At 41.9% G+C, this 24797-nt stretch overlaps 1 protein-coding gene across 1 annotated transcript in view; it reads right to left on the minus strand.

The window, feature by feature from the left end:
- The window catches only part of LOC115909979 (potassium voltage-gated channel subfamily KQT member 1-like), a 407425-nt gene extending 392572 nt beyond the window's left edge, over nucleotides 1–14853 (minus strand). The window contains exons 1-2 of the mRNA XM_030959748.1: nucleotides 14465–14853; nucleotides 9–99 (exon numbers count right to left, since the gene is read on the minus strand). Coding sequence (XP_030815608.1) covers nucleotides 9–99; nucleotides 14465–14853 — 480 coding nt within the window. The remainder of the gene's footprint in view (nucleotides 1–8; nucleotides 100–14464) is intronic.
- Nucleotides 14854–24797: the final 9944 nt, after the last annotated feature.

Consider the following 24797-nt stretch of genomic DNA (forward strand, 5'->3'; position numbering starts at 1 on the left):
TCACTTACCATCCAGAAAAGGGTTCCAATGGCAAACTCAGAATAATGCTCTATAGTAGACAGTACACTGAATATTAAACAAATCAGCACCAGGAGAAATCTGTAAAAAGAAAACAGTTTTTAGTGACTTGTCAAGTTGAACTGTAAATCTAGATCTAGTTTTTTTTCTCTCTCTCTCATTCACGTAACTTTTTTATCAGAAACACTTCATGTTTAATCAGTCAATTCTTCCTACTCAAATGAGTATCATCATTTTGCATTCATTCAGCTTTCAGAAACATGGAATAAAAATGACAGGAAAGCTGAACACAGGAAATCAATAGCCAAAGCTCATATTATCAAGTATATTTCTCAGGGAAGGTTGTCATAGTGAATGTTTCATGTTTCACTGATTGCTGTACAACTTAACAGAGACACAGACTACACTCAGTGGGTTTTGGTAGCTTTGACATGAAAATTACAGGTGGAAAAGCTTATCAGGAAGGGGAAAAACTGTTGTACAAGCGACAAGATGAATTCCTTTGGATTTTATCCATGGTCTTGCCCCAGTGGACACTTTTATCAGTGTTCCAGAAGAAGAGATGAAATGCACCTCACCAAGCCCACAGCTGACACAAGCCCAGAAGTTTGGTCACTAAGCTTGAGGGCAGCGCCCCTGGTGAGTGGTGCCTGCACAGGCCACAGAGCAGACACACAAGAATCTCCTAAAACTTGACAGGAACAAACCTCAATCCTACACAAAGCACGGGAAAGAAGACTAAAACATGTCCCCCTGACCTCCCTTTCCCTAATTCCCAGCTCCTGTGCCTCCCTCCCTCACTCATGCCCAAGCAGCAGAAAGGGGTAGGGAATGCCGGGTTGTGGTCAGACTACCACACTTTTTCTCTGCCCCTTCTCCATCCTCCTCCTCCTCCTTCTCCTCACACTGCTCCCCTGCTGCATTGTGGGCCCTTCCATGAGCTGCAGTCCTTCACGATAAACCTTCCCCAGGGGCTGCAGGGAATTTCTGCTCTGGGACCTGCAGCACCTCATTCCCCTTCTCCTGCTTCTCTCACCTCCCTGCTCAGAGGTTGTTTCTCATTCTTGCTTTTCCCTCTTATTTCACAGCCCACGCTGTGCTTTTGGCCTTTCCCCAGGAGCTTGTCCACATAAGGCTGGGGGCTCAGCAGTCATGTATCCACACAGATATAAAGGAACACATGAAACAGAATCCCAGAATCATTTAGCTTGGAAAAGGCCTCAAAGACCATTGAGTCAAAACATCGGCCTGACAATCCCAGGTCTGCCACAAAACCCTGAGTGCCCCATCTATGCATTTTTCAAATTCTTCCAAGGATGGTGATTCCACCCCTTCCCTGGGCAGCCTGTTCCACTTACTTACTCACAGATGCACTTCATATGTATAGATCTATATATCTAGAGAGACAAAGTTCTCACAACACAGATACAGGACAGAAAATCTACTGCAAAGAACTGCTTGGATATGGAAAACACCCAAAACCTGTTGGTCTTGTTACCTTGGAGGGTAGGCTGAGCCAATATTCTTTATGCAGCACATTCAAACCACTACTAGAACCAGGGAAAATGGGACAATATTGATATCCATGGAGCCCTTCAGCTTTCCTTTTTCTCTTTTTAGAGTGCCTCAGAGTTTTAGACTGCCTTAGGAACACCAGGAATATCCAGCAGGTGATAATGAACTCTGGAAACAATTCTTTGGTATGTTTGGTCTTATCATACTTGTAAGAAAATTGGAAGTATGTGCTAACACAGGCAAGGAGGGACAGTTGTTTCTCAGCTGCCACATAGACAACAGCTGACCTCTTCAGGCCCAAAACTGGATTTGAAGTTATAAAAACAAAAGGTCCTGCTTCCTTTCATTGGCTCTGGAAGGACTCTGACACTATTTAATCACAAGTGGAGATTTGAGAAGATTAGGGCCACCATTAATAAACAGATTTCCTAAGTAGCGGTTAGAGCTGTACATGTACAATTGTCTCTGAGTTAAGTTTGCATTTCTTCGATATTTACCTATCCTGGTCCACAATATAAGAGAAGAGGGATCCAGAGAATACATCTTAGTCAAGGGTAACAGCACCTTTAGCTCAGGACAGATCTCAGCCACATTCTCATGGTTTATGAGCTTCACAACCTTCTCTCCTGGTTTTATGTATTGAGATTTTTTTTTCCCATTTCCAAATTACACACTAAAACCATTCAAAGGACCCTTTTAAATTCACTTAGTTTATGACACTATATCCTCTGGCCAGTGAGTGTCACTCCTTCCCAATGAATAGCAAGGGCAGCTCACATGAGCTGAGTACAAATTCAGTTGCAGTGGGGAAAAGTCAAAGACAAGCATAGATTCATGATTTAGTGAGGGCATCAAGAACAGCAACAACCACAAAAGAACAAAACAAAATGAACCACACAAAACCCCCAATCAACCAACCAAAAAAAAAATTAAAAAAGGACCCCCAAACATTAAAAGAACATCCCAAAACAAAAAGAAAACCCTGCTGTGGGCAGGCTGTCATCTCCATGGGGACACAGCAACCTGCTGAAGTGAGAGGGAATGGAAGAACACAATTACTACTCTGGAACAAACATGGAAGTAGAGCTGCCTGTCCTTTACTGGAATTGCTGAGAAACTGCATTTGAGACAGATGAGGGACAGTTTCTGGTATTCTCAGCCAGAGCTGGACAGACTTAAGAAGGCAAAAATAACAGGAGTATGTCAAGGTAGATACAAAGCCAAATACAAGGCCAAAATTGTTCTTGTCCAGGCAGTGATCTCACAGTACATGACCACACAACCCAGGCAGCAGTTCATGGATGGACACACCCTCAGTGTGAAGAACCTAGGACTGCTTTCCCCTTGGATTTGTGTGTCTGGAGGGGGAGGCAGGACAGGGCTGGAGCCAAGAGCCATTCAGGACCCCTGGTTTACACAGCAGCCCCACAGCCAGGGTTTAGCCTGTGTTTAGCCTGTGATGTCCCTGTGTGCACCTGCAGCAGTTTATGCTCAGTGCTCACCGCAGGCTCTTGGAACGTAGCCATGGGTAGAGTTTTGGTGAGTAAGTGGTATCTGAGGTATGACAAAAGGGTTGCAGTCAAGTAGTGGGAAAAAAGGTCAAGTCCTCCCTGCACCCCAAGTAAATCCATTCCCAGAGAAACCAACAGCCCTTTTGCACCTTTTCTCTAGCACAGTGGAGCAGCATCTTCTTCCCCCTCTGATATCTCTGAGCCAGCAGCCAGGGCATGCTGCCTTCACAGCTTCCTTTAAGTTACTGTCACTGTCACTGGGCCACACACCACAATGCAGGTTAGCTTTGATGAGTCCACACTTAAACAGCTCAGTTAACTCCAGCTGATCTGCAGAACCCAACAAGCTACACCTCTCTGTCTCTCAGGCAATCAGAAAAGCTCCTCGTGGACTGCTCCTAACGGCCTCTGGAATGCTACACATAGCTCAAACCAATCTAAACACACTGGGGGATAAAAGCTAGGGTGAGTGCCAAATTCCCTGCAAAGAGCTGGATGCATGGTCCACAGGCAAACCCCAGCAAGGCTCCTCCCTGAATACCTCTGGGCTTGTCTCAGGGTCGCACTGCAGGTGTTGGTTTGAGGGAGAAGCTGTCCCTCAAAGGCAATGCCGAAGTCTAACAGTGTTAACGTTGTCATCAAATGCCAAACAGATCCTGGGTCTCCCTGAATACTTCTGATTGGATTTCTGGGATACCTATAGGTAAGGCAAGTGGATGGGTGTGTGTTTCATATTGCTGGCTTGGGGTGAAGCTATTTAAAGCTTGACATATGGCAATTTCCCTTTCCCCACCAGCTCCAGCCCGGCTTCCTCATGTTGCCCCTACTATCCATACTCTCTCCTGCAAAGGACAATTCTCTGTGCTCTGAGGGTGAGAAAACAGGGTGTGATTGTTTACTTGCTTGCAGGGAATTATTGGCATCCACAGAGAACAGTTTCACCCACTGGCAGCTGTTCAGTTCCTAAAGGCAGGAAGTTAATAAGGCGGAGATATAAACAATTACCAACTAGTAGAGCTGCTCTACTCTTTCCTATCCTAAAGGAACTGAGGTTCTCCTTTCTAGTACTTTGTCCTCTTTCATTCTTTCTGTGATTCTTGAGGATGTTGAGCCACAACCTGAGCTGCTACTTCTGCAAATACTTTTTTCCCTTTTCTGCCACAGTGCTACTAAAAATAATGAAGTATTTCCTCTCAAAACACCCGTCTTTCTTTTCCAATTCTATTTTCTGAAGATGGAAATTTATTCCCGATCACCTATTTGCAGACTCTTCCTCATTCTCTCTTCGAGCAGAAAAAAAATATTTTACATATCAGAGGAAAGAGGAGCACTTGAGAACTTCCCCTTTGGTTTCAGATTCTCATGTAACACCGTTCACACTTACAGAAGATGAAGTGTCATGCTTTCTCAAGAGACATCTTCTTAATGTAAACAAAATTTTAGTATTTCTTGACTTCTCCTCAGTTCCTTAAGCCTCAGGTATACACAAAAATACAACTGCTTTCTCCTCAAAGCTTTTAGACCATCATCCTTAAATCTGACCCATGTGTTAACCAGATTAAAGTGCTTCTTTATGTGCTGGTCCTCCTAAACATTGCTTCCTTTTGGAGAGGAGTTGGCGTGACTGGAAACATGTTTCTGTTGCTGTTGTAGCCAGGGAAAAATTCTGTTTAATGGATTTATTGACCATGAGCACACTTCACTGAAGCCTACAAACACTGGGAACTAGGAGGTTAACTAAACACTGAGAGCAAAATGATGTCAAGCACTTTCTCCAGGGTGAACCTTTCAAAGGTCATGCTGTAACAAACTTATTTTCCATGGAAGACAAGCCTAATGGAAGTTCTTAAAGGAGGAGTAGTCATAATCCCTCCTTTTTAAGTTTTGCAGCAAATAATTCCATTTCTAGCAAAAACTGTGCACGTGGGGCTTTCTGTTTATCTCCTGCAGATAAGTGCACTTAAGGTACTGATATACCAGATGCTTGTGAGAATGTTATCTCTTGGACAATAAAAAAGGGATGGGTGGGGAGGGGACAAACTTGTAAATTCACAGATAGAGATATCCTCCTTGGCAACCAAGCACAAAACAGTAGCTTTGGGGCCTTCTGGGCTTTACCAAACTTTGTTGACCCTGCAAAGTTTTTTTTAGAGAAAAAAAAAACTTTTAGAAAAATATGAGCTTTATAATGAAAGCAAATCAACAAAAATTGTTATGGAAAAGCTATCAAAACCCATGCTCTGTAGAATTGAGTGTCCTGGACCGTGGGTTGCTGATGATTTTAACACAGCCAAATGTGTCCTGTTCCTTCCTCAAAACTGAGCTGCTGTGCCTCTCTTCACTCTGTGAAAGCCCTCCAGGTAGATAACTGCAAATGGCTTCTACATGTTCCAGCTGAAAGTACATGGAAACCCTGCCTTTTAGATTCCTTAGATAGTCCTTTATTCTATCTGCTATTTTCTCCAGAAGCTTTGAGCAGCCTGCTTTAGTGGAAGGTGTCCCTGCCCAAGGCAGGGGGTGGAATTCAATGATCTGTAAGGTCCCTTCCAACCCAAACTGTCCCACGAGTCTAAGAATCTAAGCCAAAATGTTCCAGCCTACTATCACAGTAGGGAAGAAGAAATGCAGTTGCTTCAGCTGGGCTTAAATAAAAAGAAAAATGGACTGAATTTAGGCTAATATGTCCAAGTAAATCTATGTGCAACTACACCCATTGGAGTTTCAGCTTTTTTCTGGATGACAGACTACAGAGTTGTCAAAAGGAGACCAAAAGCTCTAAGTCAGCCTGTTGTTAGGGACAATAAATGAGTTTAGCAAACAGAAAGTTCTTTAAGGGGCTCCGGCAGCACGGGCTGCTTTCTATTTCAACTGGTCATTTTGTGGCAGGAAAACTAAGGAGAGCATTTTTTCTTTTTTCATACTCTAAAAGTGCATGTTCTCATTCCTGAGTGAATGAAACACTTTCTTCTAAATGGGACTCCACTGTCTCATGTTGAATAACCATGCGCTCCTGAAAAACATTCCTGCTGGTCTGAATGAAACCTCATTCCTGGTCCTTACATATTTTTGTTATCCAAAGGAGTTTCTAGGTCATGAAGGTTGTCCCCATGCCTTTGTAGGCAAGTTTTGATGTCCCTCAGTTCTCTCATAAATCTGTTTCCAGGCTCCTGAAGTTTGATGTGTCTTTGAAAGGTCCTGTGCTTATCCATATGCGATCATACACAAATTAGAGTTGGTTGGAAATTTTGGTAAAGGGACAATTTTTCTGCTGAAAATACCAATCTGTTAAAATTAGAAATAGTCTGGGAATGTGTTGGTTTCAGCAGAAGTGGAGAAGAAGGCCAGACACGGTTTAATGGAAACCTGCCTAGCCTTGGACTACCAACAGGGAGCATGCCTAGCAGAGAATTTGGCCATATCTGATTTTCATTTTTCTACCCCAGCATAAAATATTTTCAGAGCTTTGAAGCCCTCAATCAAAGGAAAATCCTACCTATTGCATGGATATACTGAGGATATCTGTTTTCAGCTGTCTCTTCTGAGTTGCACCCAGAAATGCCATGTAACATGTAACATGAAGTTGCCCTCCTGGTTCCTATCAGAAATAATAAGTCAATATTTCTACAACACCAAGGGAATTTAAAGTTTCACTTACAAATAGTGAAATTACCTGCATATACAGAATTCATCACAAATAGGGCAACAGTTAAAACCAATGTTGCTCAAACCACAGCATGAGCCACACATCCCACAAAAAAATCTCCCACGTGAAACCAGCTTTCTGGATCTACTGACCCAAGCTGTTGGATGTTATTTATAACACATCCACAGCTCCATTAGTAATGAGCACTTCACATTTCCAAACATTTGACAGCCTAACTTAACTGCTGTTCTTTGAAGAGCACTAAGATTTGGATTTTGCTTTTTCTACAAGTTTATCTGGCAGTACTTCAGAACTGACAAATTGCATTCATGCATCCCTTACAACCACCAGGAGCACTGATCTTACTGAAACCTTTTATTTAATGCCCTGCCTTTCCTGGGATTTAAGCTCCTTGATTCCACTGAGTGCCCATATCTTCCACTGACGTCTGTGCTTCTGTGTTTCTCTTGTTTTTATCTTTGCATGTCTTGCAATCTTCCACTCTGATTCTACAGATAGGACTTTCTAGAAGAGACATAATCAGTTCTTTAAACAGTGACAAAACCAGTCCATCATCATGACTTCAGTGTTGATGATTCTGATACTTTTATGACCAACCTTGACTGCAACGCAAAAAGTCAGTAGGTTTTGGCGTGTGATTTAGGACACGCCTCCAAGGGAACAGGAAATTCCAACCACCATTCAAAATGCAACACCAGCTTCCTCACAGTAATCACATTAAATAATGTCTCTTGGGTTCAGAAGAAGGATAGGGAAACAACAAATATATCTAATGATGCTGTGAAAATACATCTGCTGAGTTAATGCCAGCTTGATCATCACTTTTCTTCTTGAATTTGGTACCATGTGGAGTCCTCGAGTTCATGAGCAATTGTAACATTAATACCAAGGAATATATTTTTATTTTGCTGGTTCCTGTAAGAACAGAGGGGTTTTTTTCCCACAAAAGCATAACCAAATTCCATCAACAGCACCACTGCAATGTCAGGCTACAGTATTTGTTGTCACTACAGAAACAACATTAGCCCGTGGGGGCAGATGTTAATGTATATTAATTGCTCAGATTATTACAAAATTGAGCTTCTAGAATAAGATGGATTTAATTTCTTACAGAAATGATGGAAAAAGTCATCAATAATTCAAAAAATGAAAATAGAACTTACTCATGCTGTGGCTTTGTGCCCTGTGGTTAGGTGATGGTGCCTAACATGAAGTACTCCCAGACCCAAGTTCTTCCTTAGGAGCTTTCCTAACATCTCTCTCCTGAAAAGACTCCTTGGTGCCAAACAATCGAAAGGACCTCAAAGTGAAGTGTTCTCATCTTGGGGATATTAATTTCTCTCTCCTCTAGACAAATGTCTGTTTTAACCAAATGAGAAGAAGCACAGTATCTCTGACATGCCTCATCCCCTGTCCATGTTAGCTGGAGCTCGCCAGCTGGCTCAAAGCTTTTTGGTAAGGCCCTTTCAGACAGACATGCTCAGACAGTGTGGTTGCAGAAACCTCATTTCCTTAGGAAGAGAGGTTCAAAATTAATAACTACCCCCATGTATTTTTAGAAAAACCAAATCCTGGAACTTTACAGAACCCTAATGGCAATTTTCTTTAACATCAGCGTACCTTCATTAGCAACTTCAGCCATTCCACCATCTCATCCATGCAACTCTAAGCAGTAAGAGGAACACCCCACTTTAATGAATAAGGAGTTCTTGAGCTTCTTCTCTTCAATCCTGCTCCTCTTTTGGTACCTGAAGCTTGTCATCAGAGACATCTGCTTAGTACCTCTCAGTAGTTAGTGCACAGATGAAAAGTAGACATTGTAGTTCTAAACTGAAAACTTTGTCAGTGACATTTCTATATAAAATTCCAAATAATTAACTGTTATGCTGGCAAGTAACACCCTAAACACAATAAGTAATGAGTAATAATAATAATAATATTAATAACAGGCCTTACTCTTATGAAAGTACACCATGTCCAGAATTAAGCTGTGACATCAAGGTCAAAGCCAGAATCTCAAAAGCAGCCATGTGCTTATAATTACTCTGAACTTTAGTTGTTGCTTGTGTTGGTCATATTACAGTCACATCATTGGAAAAAGCAAAATATCTGCATGCATTCTAGAGATAATTGTGGAAAGGACAGAAATGGGAATTTGACAGTCCCTTTGAGATAAACAGTTATAAATAATGGGTTATATGCTTCATTTCCAGATAAAAATAGGAGCTGGAGAACACTATGCTAACTTATTTCAGTTCACTAAAGAGCTGCTACACTCAAAGAATCAAAATATATGCAGGCAAGTGCCCCATTAAATGGAACCACTAGACCCTTACATATTTTGCCTTTTAAAGTTCTTTACATCAGCAACAGTTGTACGCCAAACAAAAATGGAATATCAGCCAGAATGGTGGCTCTGAACTTCTGCAATTCAATTAACAGAACACAACTAGCATTTCTTACATGGAGTTGGAGGAAGTAAAAAAAACTGAGAAAGCAAAGTCTGAGGGGAAACAATAATAGGAAAAAATTGCAATTTTTAATTTGTGCAAATAATCCGAATTCACTTGTTCATGTATTACTCACAGTGACACAGACATTGGTACACAGAATCTTTTCTAAAGGAAAAAACCCTCTGCTGGCTAGCCCCCCTTTTATAAACATGCTTTTTGATCTTTTTGTACTTTCCTAATGAAGTTTTAAGTCAATGGTGTTATTGATGTTGTTCGCATTTTTGTAAGGATCGTGCACTTTCAATTATTCATCAGTAATTGTTCAGTTGAGTTTTTTTTTTCAACAGCCTGCTGGGATCAGGAACGTGTGTGCGTGTGTATGTGTGTGTGTGTGTGTGTGTGTGTGTGTGTGTGTGTGTGTATGTTTTTGTGTGTTTTTGTGTGTGTTTGGTGTGTGTGTGCACATGTGCTTCTCTTTGAAGGAGCTGTGGGAGTCAGTCTGGAGGAGGAGAGGGGTAGCAAAGTAAATCTAGGGCATGTTTTCATATAAAACTGAGCTCACACCACAGCTCTCCGGTGGGGAAAAAAAAAAAGAAAAAAAGAAAGAGAACTTTGCCTCATTCCATTCCAGTCTTGGCCAACTGTGTTAGTGCTGGTTGCAGCCCAGTTAGACCACTTGCTGACATGCTGCAACTCCTGAAGGTCCCAAAAGCTCCCATTTCCTGCTGATCTAGATTCCTGCCATTACAGGGAGCTGATGAAGCGTAGGAGGCCTCCAGTGAGTGCCAGAAGAAACACGAATTGTGCAGCAGAAATGTGTGTCCAGAAGAGAAAAAGGGAAGGTGGCAGAGGGGCACCAAGAGCTCTTTTGGCATTGGTAAACCACCATGCCAGCTCTTGGGAAACCATACTCATTTTCCCTGTCTACCTCACAGTTCCCCAAGACAGGCAGCATCCCATAGGAATATTTTGGAGCAACAGCCATTACCCTCTCTAAGTCACCATTTGGAGGAGTTGTTTCCCCAGAAATCTCCAGGCAGCCTGCAGAGCAGACTTTATGGCTACCCAAAATCTGCATTTATGAACTGTTTTGCAGTCAAACCAGGTGGTCTGCAGTACTTGCCAGATGATTTGCAATGTTACTTTGCAATTATTGTGCACAATTTTATATGAAATCCAACAAGTAATTTTGATCCACTGAGAAAACAAGAGTGGGGAAGTGTTTCAAGGTGCTTCATGTGCAGTACTAACCTGACTGAAGACAATCCACTCTTTCCCACTGAGGTAAGCTTCTGCTAGTGTCAGAAGCTCAACTGGCTATGCAAGTTAACTCCAAGTTCAACTATCAAAGCACAATACAGCTGGAAGGAGCAAGCTGAGTGCTGGAGGTGGAAGAGAGGAGCAGAACCCACGCTGGCTTGTTAGCAAGGAGCTGGTAGATCAGCTCACCTCATCCCAAAGGAAGTTATGGGATACAAAGGGTGGTCTAACTTTTGAATGAGAGCAAGGTCTGATACTCATTTAACAAGTGGCCAAACCAGCACAAAGTGACCTGGAACAGCTGCAAGTTCTCACTGAAGCTTTTGCAGTGTTACACAGCAAGAAAATGGCAGGCCTGAGAACACAGTTAAGAGTCCCTGTCCTGGACGTCCCTTTTGCTTTGGACTTGCCTCCACTCCCAGCCAGCCTGTGGTTTTTCCAGTGCCTGACAGCAGCCTTTCCAGCTGTGCTGACTCCAGGGATGATGTGACATCCATTTGCTAGGAACTGGACTGGGACTCCTTTTGTATCTCCCCACAGCCATCACTGCTTCTTCTTCTGTTGAACTATTGCCTTGGACAAGATTCAAATTAGTTGCCTATGGGTGAAAGGTTCCTTGTCCCATCATGAATTCCACACCCCCGCTTTCCCTAGCTCCCAGCTGTCATGTCTTACCCCTCTTCCTCCCAGTGGCTCTCTGAGCTTCTTGACCATTTTCAGCTGTCCCCTTTGTGCCTGTATCCATAACCTGTTTTTCTTCTTTCCTTTGTCAGATTCTCTTTGTTCTTGAGCTACTCTGCTCTTGTATTGTTTTCCTCCAGTTTCAGCATCCCTGCCACCAGTCTCAGCTTCCACCACAAACCAACGTGGACCTCAGTGTCTCAGTCCCAGGTTCTCCTTCCTCCCTCTTTCACCACACTCAGTGTTAGCCAGTTGTCCTGCTCCCTCACTTCTTAGTCCAAAGAAACCCAGGTTCCCTCTACATCTGGCTTTTTAACTGAAAAATTCATCTACCCAGGCAAGAGCAGCACAATAGACCAAAATTAGCAGTCCCTGCATGCTCCAGAGAAATGGAAAATACACAAAAAGGGAGTTGGAGTGCAGTGAGCAGGGTGTAACTGAGGGGGAAAACACGATGGATCGTGGGGACACTCAGGGGTTTCCTGCCTGGAAGCCACACTGCGACATCACCTCGGGCTGACACAAGGTGGCCTCCGTGGCTCACAGGACAGTGTAAAGTGACAGCCAGCCAGGCGGACACAACATTCCAGCCCACAGTGGAGCCATTCCAGCAGTCACTAAATGGATGTAGGCTTCAGAAATATATCCATCACATAAGTAAGACTCCGCCTGCAATTAAATGATTTAAATGTGTAGGTTTGCCAAGTAAGGTCACTGCCATAAATAACTCATCACCAATGCATGTTGTATTTTTCTTTCAAGAGACAAAATATGAGGGCTACACCCTAATACCTGACATTTGGATGTGATTTAACCAAGTGCATAGCTGAGTTTAGAAATTAATCCAAGCCAGGCACACGCTGCTTTTTCTGGACTGAGGACCTCACAGAAAATAGCTGGGCTCTAACACAGGTGATCTCCAACACCCCAACGCTCTTATAGAGCCACAGGAATTGCTTGGTTTGGATCAATACATTGTCAATTCATGGAGCAGCTGCTTCTCAAGCCCTCAGCTCTTCCTAAGTGAAATCCTCTACTCTACTGGGCTTTTTGGAAGTGAAGTATTTCACAGTCCTAAACTAGAAATGTATCCAAATGAAAAGGTTTTCAAGATCAGCAAGAGGTCACCCACCCACTCAACCCACTCACCCCTTCAAACATTTTGTTTTGAAACCATAATTTCAACCTCCACTAAAACTCCAATAACTCCACTAAAATAATACAAATTCTAGATTTAATTAGGCAAAAATAATTCCCTTTTCTAATACTGTTATAAGGTTCCATAAGAACCCTGAGCTTATTCCCTTAAAAGAAACTTTCTACAAGTGTTATCAGCGCTTATCTTGGTAATTTCAGAATGAGAAGAGGTCACCTCCTGGAGCACTTGCTGTTCCCTTACCTTGCCTGGTTTTGGAAAGTCAGGTTCTTTCTAACAGAACTGACTCCAGATCAGAACAGACTCCAGTCCCTCTTGGACAGAAAGTTCCCCCAAGTTTGTAAATAAATTGTCTGATTTTTGTGTCACATGAAGGACAAAAGGGACAGAGCACATCCAGCTCCTTCGGGCTACACAAATATCAGCCATGTACTTGAAAGTTTGGATTTGTTAGGAAAATAACAAATCATCATAATCATCACCACCAATCAGCTGCACTTAAGTTACCTCCAAACCCACACATAAAACACGGGAAGCTGTTTAAAAACAAATTACAGGTTGTTCTAATTATAAAATTGAGTGTATTTTAGATTAGTAGTTTATTTTTTAACAATGTTTTGCTGTAATGATATATAATCTTATAAGGCATGTTCTTTCCAAAACAGAAACTTGTTATTTAAATGAACACATCATGTAGTTACTGGGATAATTATTAGAAAAAATATCCTTGAGACAAAATGCTTGCCAAAAGCTGTTTCAAACGTTTCCTTTCTGGGAGCCTCGAAGACAAATAACTTATAAGAGCACTCAATTTACATATTCTTTCATGTAAATGGTAGGAATCTTTAAAAAAAACAATTGCTGTTGGTATTACCAGTATTTTCTCCAATTTTCTTCTACTGAGGGGGTGTATAGAGGTTTTTATTTTATTTTAATGCCCACTTCAGAATAAAAAAGTGCATATTAAAGGTCAACCTCAGTTGGGGATAAAAGCAACACAGATGATGAAACAAATGAATTTTAGCAAGATTAGAAGTCTCAACTAGCCTTAAATCATGACTATTCATATATTTAAATCTACACAAATCACATCTTTTTAGTCCTTAGGAATAAAGCATGCTATAAGCATAGTCCTTGAAAGAGGCTTTATCTTTTTGCTTGGAGAAATTTCATTAATCAAAAAATCCTTTCAAAAATACATATATGATATTAAGGGGGGAAAAGGAAGCAAGTATTAATGAGACTATTTTATGTTAAATAGAAGCATTAGTACTCATCCCTAGAATTACCATATATTTCTCTGGGCAATTCCTGACTGCAGCCACTGATAATGAGTTTTTTCCCAAAATGCAATCAGGCCATAGTTTATCTCAGACAAACAGAGTAATTTCAACACTCTGCATTTCTTTAGGAAATATGCAAAGTTTATAATAAAAGCAAGGCCTTTTGGCTCAGCTGGCCAGTAAAACTTGCTCTGGTCTCAGTGAGAGCACAACTGGACCCTTTCTACAGCTAAGATGACAAATTCTCTTTCTGTTAAGCAGCATTCAGAACAGTAATTGAGGTTTTGCTAAGCTTGACAGATACCATAAGCAACCAAAGAAAACAGTAACAGCTGGATTAATATATCAACCACTGCTTTACAAGGGTAAATGGAAGCCTTAATTGCCTCCTTGCATGTACTACATACATGGTATAATGAAAAACATTTCACTAAGTTTGTACTCATTTCATGTTCACGACTATAAATCAATTCAAATTAGTAATATTATATGTTTGTCTAACAAATTACTTGTTTTGGCTCTTTAACATGAGCAAAACAAACTTAAAAGAGCAGAATGTGTCTCATCACAGCTGGACCTGCCACATCTGCTAAAAAATGCAGTGTCTGAAGCTGGAACAGTGTAAAGCAGCTCAATCAGCAATCAGATGTGCCAGGAGCACAGAGGACATACCCTCAGAAATACCAAATATACATGTACATCCTTGAAAACAAAGATCATTTGAAGAATAAAAAGCCTTCTCTGGAAATGATAATGCACATAGTGGCTGATTCTTTGAGGAACTGGCTTTTCCACTGCCTTGAGAGGATTACTCATGGAACAGGTTTTGAACACAGGAGATCAAGTACTGATTCCTGGCTGATTAAATGGGCAGTTTCAGATTTTTCTTACGCCAAAGATCATGTGAAAAGGTATGTACTTACACAGCAAAATGATAGATAAAACACTTCCACCCACTGGGCCTCTCCAGGAAGTTGTAGACCTGTCCCTGGGTGCTGGTTTTGGCCAGATATTGGCTCTGGAAGCACTCCATGGTCCGGGCCCTGCCGGCTCCACTGTCCAAGCAGGCTGCAGCCTTTGTGCCTTCCCTGGGGCTGCTCTGGGCAAACCCAGCTCCCTTATCCATGGAGGGCTCTGCATTCAGTGCCACAGGAGAATACTGCATGGTGCTGAGGCTCCCCCTGACTTCCAACAACGCTGCAGATTTGCTGTTTCCACTCAGAGTGCTCAGCTGGAGAGTGGAGGAGCCTTGATCCTGCCCGCGGTGGTTACACAGCGGGTGTGCAGCAGTTTCTGCACCACCACGGGACATCCTGCAGCAACAGCCAGGTATTGCTGTCTCTGATCAATATTTAAAATCATGAAGGAGGGATTGGGTGTCTTCCGTGCCCAAGGTTGTCCAGCAGCTGATAAGATGACTTTGTGCTGTTATCATGGAGCTTCTCTGTGACACAAGTGTGAGCTGCCAGCCTGTCACCTGCTGTCACTCACATCCTCTGAAATTAAGTCAGAAAAATCTATGAGACAGTAACAAGGAACAGGAGTCTGGGAAAGGAAGGAGGTTGAGACTTCTGGAGGAAGGAAAGAAAATTCATTTCAAAATTACAATGTTGAAGGAAGCCTAGAACTATTTAAACAGTGCAACACTTGTGCAGCAGCAGAGAGAGCTGATCCTACCAGATTACTTTAAGCTGAGCAGTTCCTGAAGTGCACTGATTAAAAATGAAATGTTGCCCAAAACACATCTGAATGAGGCTTTGACCTCCAACACCTACACCCCAGAAGAACTTATCTAAAGCACCAATATTACAGGAAGAATTTAAGACTTAAATTATTTCAGTCACCTCATGGGATCCGATCTTGTAGTCCACAGTACTCTGGAACAACTTTTCTCAAGTGTAAAAAAGAGGATGCCATTAATGATAACTGATACTGGGAGGTTAATATTGGTACAAGGGAAAAGATCAAAGACTCCTGGACTGATCCTCAATTTTCTCCAAGCCCTTTCATGTTTACAGCTAATTTTGCTACTCAAACAAGTACCTAGACAAAATAGAAAAGATAATATGGTTCTTCTAGGTCAATATGTATTTCATAAAGCAGAATTCAATTTCTGCTAATACAGAGCAGCAATTTCTTAGCAGCAACATTAATAATTTTGTAAGACTGAGAGTGGATGTCCTTTTTTGAACTGCCTTATTTTTTACACCCGACATTCAGAGTTACTTTAGCCTCAGTAGAATATTTTAGACAGACAATTTCAGCCTTCACACCCCCCCCTTTTAAATTAAGCCTATTTTTTGCTGTTGCTTAAAGCTCCTCATGTGTAGTGAATGAACTCCCAGTGCAGTACATCTGAACAGAGCCCTCCAAGTTATTCCACAAAGTATTTACATGTATACATTTTAACATGACTTTCCTACACATGGCTTGTTTCTTAACATTGCTCATGGACAGGTAAGCATCAGCTCACACTTCCACACCAGTCCTGGTGCAAAGAGAGAAATACATCCCTTCCCTCAGCAGCTCTCTTAATGAACAGCTGGAGGGTGCAAACATTAAAGCACAAAGCCCTTCATCCCAGTCAGCCTGCAGCAGGTCCCTGAGAAGCACCTCTAAGAACATCCTTTCAGCACTCTGGGGTGCTGAGGCTGGCTAGGCAGAGATGCAAGCCTGGAATACCTTTCCTGGGCTGCTCCATCCCCACACAGCATCCCACAGACGCGGCACAGAAACACCTGAAAGCAGCTGGCAAACAGCACCTACTTTCTCCAGGCGTGTCCCTCTCCCGGCGGCTGCTGCACACCGCGGAGTCCCTGCAGAGGGGCAGGAGAGGAGCTGCTGCCCGGCTCTGCCCACAGCTCCCCGAGTCCCACCCTGAGCAAGGCAGGGGCCCTCCCTTTGGGCTGCCGTATATGGCTGCCCTTGCAAAAGGCACAGAAAGAATCGGGAACAGTTTGGATGATTTCAGAGAGAAGTTACTTCTGTCTCTTCCTGCTGTCAAAACCAGCAATCACAAGCAGCAGCTTAACTTCCCTCCCAGTGTTTTTCTTATCTGCAGACACTTCATTGCAATGCATTAGAAGCAGCCTTTCCTTACTGCACATCTTTAAACACTGAATTAGGTGATGCCTGTGGCAAGCTGGAAGCTCTGTATCCTCCTTTCCTACTGGGAAAGTCTAAACAGCAGCTTCAGTTGCTCAGGGTTTTTTCCATAAAGTTTTGACAAAGCCAAAAGCAGTGCTTCATTGTTACATCAAGAACTGGAAAATCAGGGCTCTCTCATGTTGCTGCCCTTTTGAGCTCCAAGTCATTTTTTACATTAATTTGAGAGGAAGAGAATCCCAAACATAACCATTCCAGCATCCAACTCTCCATTTTATTGTTGACCTTTCTACTCAGGAAGGAGAAAGTGAATACTGCTATTTCTCTCCTTTCCTCCCTCTTGTAACAGAAATCAGATTGTTGTCTGCAGTGCCAACATTCCAAACTTAAGCTTCCCACTTTTCCAGAGCCAGGAGTTTGAGAATGGAGCAAAGGTACCCCTTTCACCCTATGGTTATCATCAGTGGGGAATGCTGCCATTGCACATAGTCTTCACTTTTTATCATAATTGTTTGTGGGGCTAAGGCATCTCTTTCCTTGGAAAGATTATGCCAGAAAGTTATTTCTTAGTTTCCTAGTTATATTTCCATACCACTGCAAAAACTCCAAAACAAAACAAAAACCCAAACCATTTTAGTTCCTTTCTTTTTTCTTGATACATGATACATGTAGTCTGATCTAAAAGCCAACCCATCCAGAACACTTTCCTTGGATGCTGTGTTGCTCAGTTTACCCTGTGCACAGTATTGAATACTTATTCCACACACGACTGCAGGTCTTTGAGAACTGATACCTGACTGGAGCCACAAAAATCCTTCTCCAGGTTTTTGCTTCTTCCTGAAATGCTTGCTGCATCAATTAATACTTTTATACTCTCTGCTCTATTAACTTTTCCAGACAGTAATTTGCTAAATGAAAAAATTTCCATCTCTCCTAACCTCTGACCTCTCCTCAATGTAATTACTCAAGCTCTACAAAACTAGCCAAAGTATGGAGGGAAAAAAACATTGAAAAAACCCCAGCAAACCAAACAAAAACCCCCAACCAACCAACCAACCAACCAACCAACCAACCAACCAACCAGTAATTTTTGTGGATATTTTAAGGTTAAAAATAAATTTCCTTTGAGGGAATAGTAGTACCCAGCTTTACTGCAAATGCAAAAACTCAACATAATAGCAGCAGGTTTGAAATCCCAGCAGAAATGAAACCAGAGCACCTGACTCCCATTTCCTGGTTGAGGAAAAGATGATTTAATGATAAGATTTTAATAGACTGAGAGGTGGAAAACTTGACCTTCACACACCCCCAAAAGCAGTATATCGCATCTTTGGGTCAAAATCTTAAAAGGCAATTAGTCACCTCACTAATTTATGACCTACATCACAGGCATGATTTCAGGGATGTCTAAATGCTGAAGTGTTCACTGGTAACTATAGATGCACATAGCATCCTGCAACTGTGTATATATACAGGAGCATGACTTCTGTGGCTGGGCTCACTTCATGTGTTGCATTTTGGTGGGCATGGTGCCACCCCCGTGCTCAGAGAGCACATCTTCCTCACCCTGACAGCACTGCATTTAGCACTAGACCTGGGAATTTATCACCAGAAGGCCAGGATGGGAAGGCACAGAGAAATGTCTGGCTCTGAGATGCATTTTGAACCCCTTCTTGAGGAGGAGGCACTTTTCAGAGACAAACCTAAACACAGCACCACTGGCACCACCCATCACTGTCTCCTCTGGGGGCTGTGTTCTAGAAGGAAAGTGTTAATGAGCGTGCAAGAGACAGATAATATGGAACTCTTAATGCTAGAAAATATCTTGAAGGGTAAATAATAGATGAGAATTGGAAAACATTCCCGCGCCCCTCTGTCCATCCCAGATTCCATTCTCCGGACGTAAGATCTCTGCATCAGTGCTCTTGAAGATCTGCTCTGGATCTGCGAGCTGCAGCTCTGCCAGCACTGATAGCCAGGAGCTGGGCACTGCTGAGTGCCACACAGCCCCCTGGGCCAGCTGTGGGACCTTAACAGTGATCACACTGTGGCACAAACCCAGCAAGTTGTGTGACTCCTGCTCGTCGTACCCAGCACGCCTTTAAAGGGGCAAAATTCCAGCCCTTGCTCTCTGATTCAGCTTCCCAGCCTGGTGGGCTCTTATAAAGGACTGTAAACAAAGGTAATTAAGAATCATGAAATGGAGCTTCAGTTTGAGTTCAATTAACAGTATCCCCTATACTTTTTATTTTTGGACTGTAATGGGGCAATATTTGTCTTGCCAATCTACACAGTTCAGTTGTCTATGGAGCACTTGGCAGTCTATTTAATGTGCACCATGAACACCATTATTCTCCTTCACAAGGATATGCTGAATGCAAACTAAGATTATAATAACTTTTACACTGTGGTATTGGAAAGATGGTGCATGTCCAGATTGAGACATTGGGCTTCCATTCTCTCCGAAAGAAATGTATTGTAGCATTTTACCACACAGGGAAAGATATGATGTGACAAATTGCCTTTTAAGAGTGCTGGCAGTGCTTCATTATTTTTGTACTAACATGGACAGCCTACAAGGCTGACTGCTTGACCCAGAGTAGTGTCTCTCATTTCCATGACAGAATGCCTGTAAGAAATTAACCTGACTCCTGAAGGATTTTTCTACTCAGTTCAAACTAAAATAAAATATTTTATTGGAAAAATGAACAGAAGATGCAAGTTCTTCAAGAAATGCCTGAACTTCTTAACAGTCATGATGTGAAGAAAGTGTCAATCTCATAATACATTCATGCATATCATGAATGTATAGATGTTAGAATTATCATAAATGTATAAAACTTATACTAAATCATACAGTAAGATATAAACTATTGTTGTTATGCTGACTAATAAACTCTATCTGCCTGATGGAAATTAAAAAATCAATTAATTCACATGATCATTAGAGGGAGAACTAGTAGAAACTTTAAGGTCAGGTTGTCTGCCTGTTCTTATAACACCTGTCCCTTTCATTTCTTGAAAATTCATCCACATTGTAAGCACCTGGGCCTAAATTTTATTCTGAAAATTTCTAGTTCTGCTTTTGACTGCTTGGTTAAAAAGCTATTCAGCCACTTTTGACCATGCAGTCAGAGGAAAATAGGTAGCTCTTTTAAAATAAATCCCACTGATAACCGACATCCATAACCATTCCAAAACAAAACCAGCAAAGCACAACAGCTTGCGTACTGGAACCATACCCTAAGGATGTATCCCTTTCCAAAGGATGTTCAGTGGTACCCATGGAATTCAGCACCCTGGAGAGAGCAAAGAGACCACGCCCAACATCCCCCTGCCCTGCCCAAGACCCCCACTCACCCAAAAATCACATCTCACCACCATTTAGTGACTAAGAGGGACTCCAGCTCCTGTTTTTCTCTCATTTTTATGAGTCCTGAGGAGTCCACAGCCATCCAACACACATCTCCTAAAAAAACCCTGCATTTTTAATTTCAGCAAGGATGTCAAGTATTCAGCTTATCTTTGTGTGTGTGTGCATGTGTATTTGAAAAATCTCAGATAAGCAAATCACTTGCATGGCTTAACTATTATTCCACAGTAGTTCAAGGTACATTTCAGTTTTCCATGAAGGATATACATACTCTGTGCCTCAGTCTCTTAGCTCGGAATCCTGTTGCTATTTTAGGTTGTCTCTCATGACAAGGAGAGGGGGAAGATGAAAGCTGAAGAACTGGGTGAAAGAGCTGACAAAGAAGTATGTTTTCCTCTGCTGGAACTGGGAAAGGTTTTGATTCCATGACTTTGGCACCACAGTTCAGCAAACTTTCAAGAGCACTAATTTCTATTGGATAAAAGCCAGCATCACATTTGCCATTTGACTCACTATGGGAAATCAAACAATAACTATAATGCATTCCATGAGAGTAATTTTAAGAATGATGCAGCCAAATTTCACTGTTCTCATGTTATTCCACCTGGACAATCTTGGTGTGCAGTTTAAGTGCTCGTCACTAGGCCAGCAGGATTCTTTAATTATAAATCACAGTATGGTTTTATAAAAGCCACAACATTTTCAATATCCGGATATTAATAAAGCAGATGAAACTGAAATAATCTGCTACCATGTAGAGCAAAGTTTCTGTTGTTATGCTTATGTTGCATTAAAGGAAGACAAAATTACTGCATGAAATAGGTTCCCTATGGTCCCTGCTGAAGAGGTAACCAGATAGGAGCCACAGAGAACCTTCACATAATAAGAGGCGATATAAATTCTTGCATAGTGAACCTCAGCTGTTACTTGATTCCTTTCTTCAATTATATTAAGTGTCCCAGCATTGTTTGATTGGGTTTGTTTAAATCATTAGTGATGCACTGGAGGAAAAGGATACTGTTATTGGTTCTAGGGTTGTAACAGAATACCATGAAAAGTGGGTGCTTATTTCAAGTATATCTGAAAAGATTGACCAAAATAGAACTATTGCTTCAGGAGAGACTCTTTACATAGGAGTTGTGTGTTATAACTGAAGAGGCAGTTTGAAAAAATGACAATGATCCGTTCAGGGTAAGTGCAGTTGGGCATTTTTACATTTACATGTATGAGTTTTAAAAAGTCAACAAAGACATTTTATTAATTTAATCTAAAGTTTCCACAAAGCTTCTTTTCTGTGAGCTGTGAGCTCTTTTATAAAACCTTCAATTGATTACCAAGTTGATATTAAAGAGCAGTAAACTGAACTTTAAATTCCTAATGTACCAGGTCTACTTTACTTTCTTTCTCAGCTAAGCTGCAGCCTCAGGCAGCAACTCTTCTGAAATTATTTACCTCATGCTCAAAGTGGAGCATATTTTCATATTTCTTACTTCCATCTCCTTTAATTTTTTGAGAGAGCTGTCTATTGCTTTCTCTGGCAATTCTAAACCCCTCACTGATTCCAGAGCACGTAAGATGCAGTGCACATGTGCAGCATGATCAGAAAGTCAGGCTTATTGTGTTCTGCAGAGATTTAAAAAGCGCAAGCACAAAGGCTGGCCAAGGGTCTTCCCACTGCATTCCAAGCAATCCCAATAGGCCAGGCTGACTTAGCTCTCCTGCACACAGAAGGGTGGAGAGCTCCCTGGTGAGTACCACCCCACCATTCTGGGTGCTCGGAATATCACCTAGGATGTTTCCAGCAGAGAAGCAGATCCTACATTCTTCCCAGAATTAACACATTCAGCTGGATATGATGAGCTCAGCAAAGACACTTGGCATCTGAGGCACTTCAGTTTTGTCCACCTTTTGGAAATCTGGGACTGTGTTTATCTTATCAGAATCCAGGAAATCTAAATAAAGGTATCTGTGATAAGATCTGTTTAAAATTTGTTGTAGGAAAGAAGCTGCCTTGGGAGTAAGGATTGTGGAAGTAGTGAGTGAGCTTGAGAGCTATGTGTTCTAGCAACTAGAACATCCCACAAATATTTCTTTAAAAGAACCCTCCTGAGCAGGAGGATGTTTGGTAAAATTTACCAAAAGCAGCAGTGTGCTGAACATGGATCACTCTCCTGAAAGTTGACTTGTAAACAATAATTGTGACTTACTGGCTTCTTTCTAGGAAAACCAGGAAAATTTTGCGAGGATTTTAAAATAAATCAATAACTTTGGATACTGCAACCCAGGACATGCAAGTGACCCACAATGAAGTCATGAAACAGGAACTCAAAGCAAACATGTAACACCTGCAGCTGATCTTGTTCTGGGACTGGCACTAAATGCTTTCAACAAAAGGTCTCTTCTTATGTTACCCTAATGTGGAAAATGAGATAAAATTCTGAGTGGCTTCTAAGTAAGCATGTTCTAGTGAGAATATAGAGCAGGACCTCAGAAGGTCAGTAAGACTGGCTTAAGGCATTGTTGAGTATTTATAAAATGCACTAATTATATTAAGTACCACTGTAAACCAAAGAGTTCTCCAACCCTGAGCACTAACACCACTCTCCATCGGCATTCAGGTGCACAAACTGACTGGCAAAGTGTCTCTCCTGAGGATGTACAGGAGCAGAGGGGTGTGGAAATACACAGCGCTTCTCTCGGCCTTGACAATGACTCCTCACGGTGAGGGCAATGGGGTACATCTGACACATATGCTGAAAATGAAGATGCAAATATTTACTCCTTTTTTATTGGAAAAGCAGTTATTATTTATAAGAGATACTTATGAATGCATTATATGATATTCAGTGCCACTTTATAACCTATGTGTACAGCATGAGGAATGTATACCCACTAGAGGTATGTCCACGCACCTTACTACTGCTAACAATTCAATTTTTAGTTCAGGATATAAAATCCTCAATTTTCAGTTTCAGGATAGATTCAATTTTTTGGGTGCTCAAGCCCAAATGCTCACTCAGATGCTTCGCTGTCTTTGATCTCTGGACATGTTCATTTCAGAATTAACTTTGAGAATACAAAGATTTACATAATTTAAATAATTAATCTTAGCTTTGAACATTTATCAGACACTGCTATGAAAAATTCCATTATCTCTTTCCTTGTCCTTTTTCCATCAGCTGTTAACAATGGATGGACATTCCATACCTCAAAATTTGTAAAATTACCAAAAATCTCGTGGAAATCTGTAATTGCAAAGTTTATACTTTAATTAGCAGTAGTAATTACTATCATTCATAATGCATTCTGACCAATAATTGTGCTAAAGTGGATGAAGTCATTGTGACATGCTTTATTAGTAATGAAAGGGTAAAATACATTACAGCCCTGTTGTAATATGAAACAAACTGATTAAAACCAGAACTCGTGGGCACAGCCAGGGGCACAAGCATATTGCTACCAAAAAAACCCAATTAACATCTGCACAAACATGTCCTGAGGCACAGCAAAAAATGCTGAATTTTAAGAAAAGCAGCACTACCTAGTCCAGATTTACACATGACAGCATCACGATCTTGTTTTCATGGGGAAAATGTTCCCAGGGATGAATCCATTTGTGTTTTCCTGAAAAAATCTACAGAGCTTTGCTTACAGAGGTTGTTGAAAGAGCCTGTGCCTGTTTTGGGCAGACAAACAGCATGCAGTGATTGAGAAGTTGTATTTTTAGTTGTGAGGGGAGAAAACTGACTTGGAGGAGACTGAGGGAAGCCCTCAGTGGGGTCTGCAGCTTCCTCCCAGTGACAGCAGAGGGGCAGATACGATCTCTGCTCTCTGTGACCAGAGACAGGACCTGAGGGAATGGCTGGAGCTGGGTCATGGGAGGTTTAGGCTGGATATCAGGGAAAGGCTCCCCAGGGAATGGCCACAGCCCCAAGGCTGCCAGTGCTCCAGGGGCATTTGGATGACACTCTCAGAGATGCACAGGGTGGGACTGTTGGGGTGTCTGTGCAGGGCCAGGGCTCCCTTCCAACCCAAGATATTCCACGACTCCATGCAATGGAATCATGGCTCTGTGGCTCCACAGCCACACACTGGAACAGGCCCCAGGATGGCAGAGCCTGAGGCTCCTCCACTGGGGCCTGTGTGGAGGAGGAGTCCTAAGCTGTGAGTTGGAAATTTGTCCAGGAACCCCTTCTGCAGTCCAACCCTGCTGAAACAATCTGCTTCAACTTTTCCAGGAGGAGGTTATTCCCAAAGAGAAATGGAAGCACAGGAAGACTGGAAGGAGACAGAATCCTAGAATTGTTTAGGTTGGAAAAGACCCCTTAGATCATCCAGCCATTAACCCAACACCACTCTGTCCACCAGACCAGAGGGGTCTGAACAAGAGGGACAAGCCTAGTGCAGGAATATCCCCAGGGACATACTGGAAGGAAGCCTAGATGGCTTTGGGTTGATTTAGGTGTTTCTACACTATGGCCCATCCTGTAAAGGGATTGTAACAAGCGGTATTTCTTTCTTTTCCTTTTCTCCCTACAGACAGAGAGTGTAAGGACTCTTGTAGATTCCAGGAAAGGAGTTCCCCAAAGCAGAACATGAAAACCAAAATAAAATAGAACAAATGCATCAAACACAAGCCATTAAATAATACAGAACATTTATTTTTTTATATACCCTAGGAGCTGGTCTAAAATATGTACCTATTTATTGCTTCAAAAGAGTGAAAGTTCCTCCTTCTTCTGTGGCAACATAGCACTCCACAGATTGTCCATTCCTTT

The sequence above is a fragment of the Camarhynchus parvulus genome, chromosome 1A, assembly GCF_901933205.1.
Source record: "Camarhynchus parvulus chromosome 1A, STF_HiC, whole genome shotgun sequence".
Lineage (NCBI taxonomy): Eukaryota > Metazoa > Chordata > Aves > Passeriformes > Thraupidae > Camarhynchus > Camarhynchus parvulus.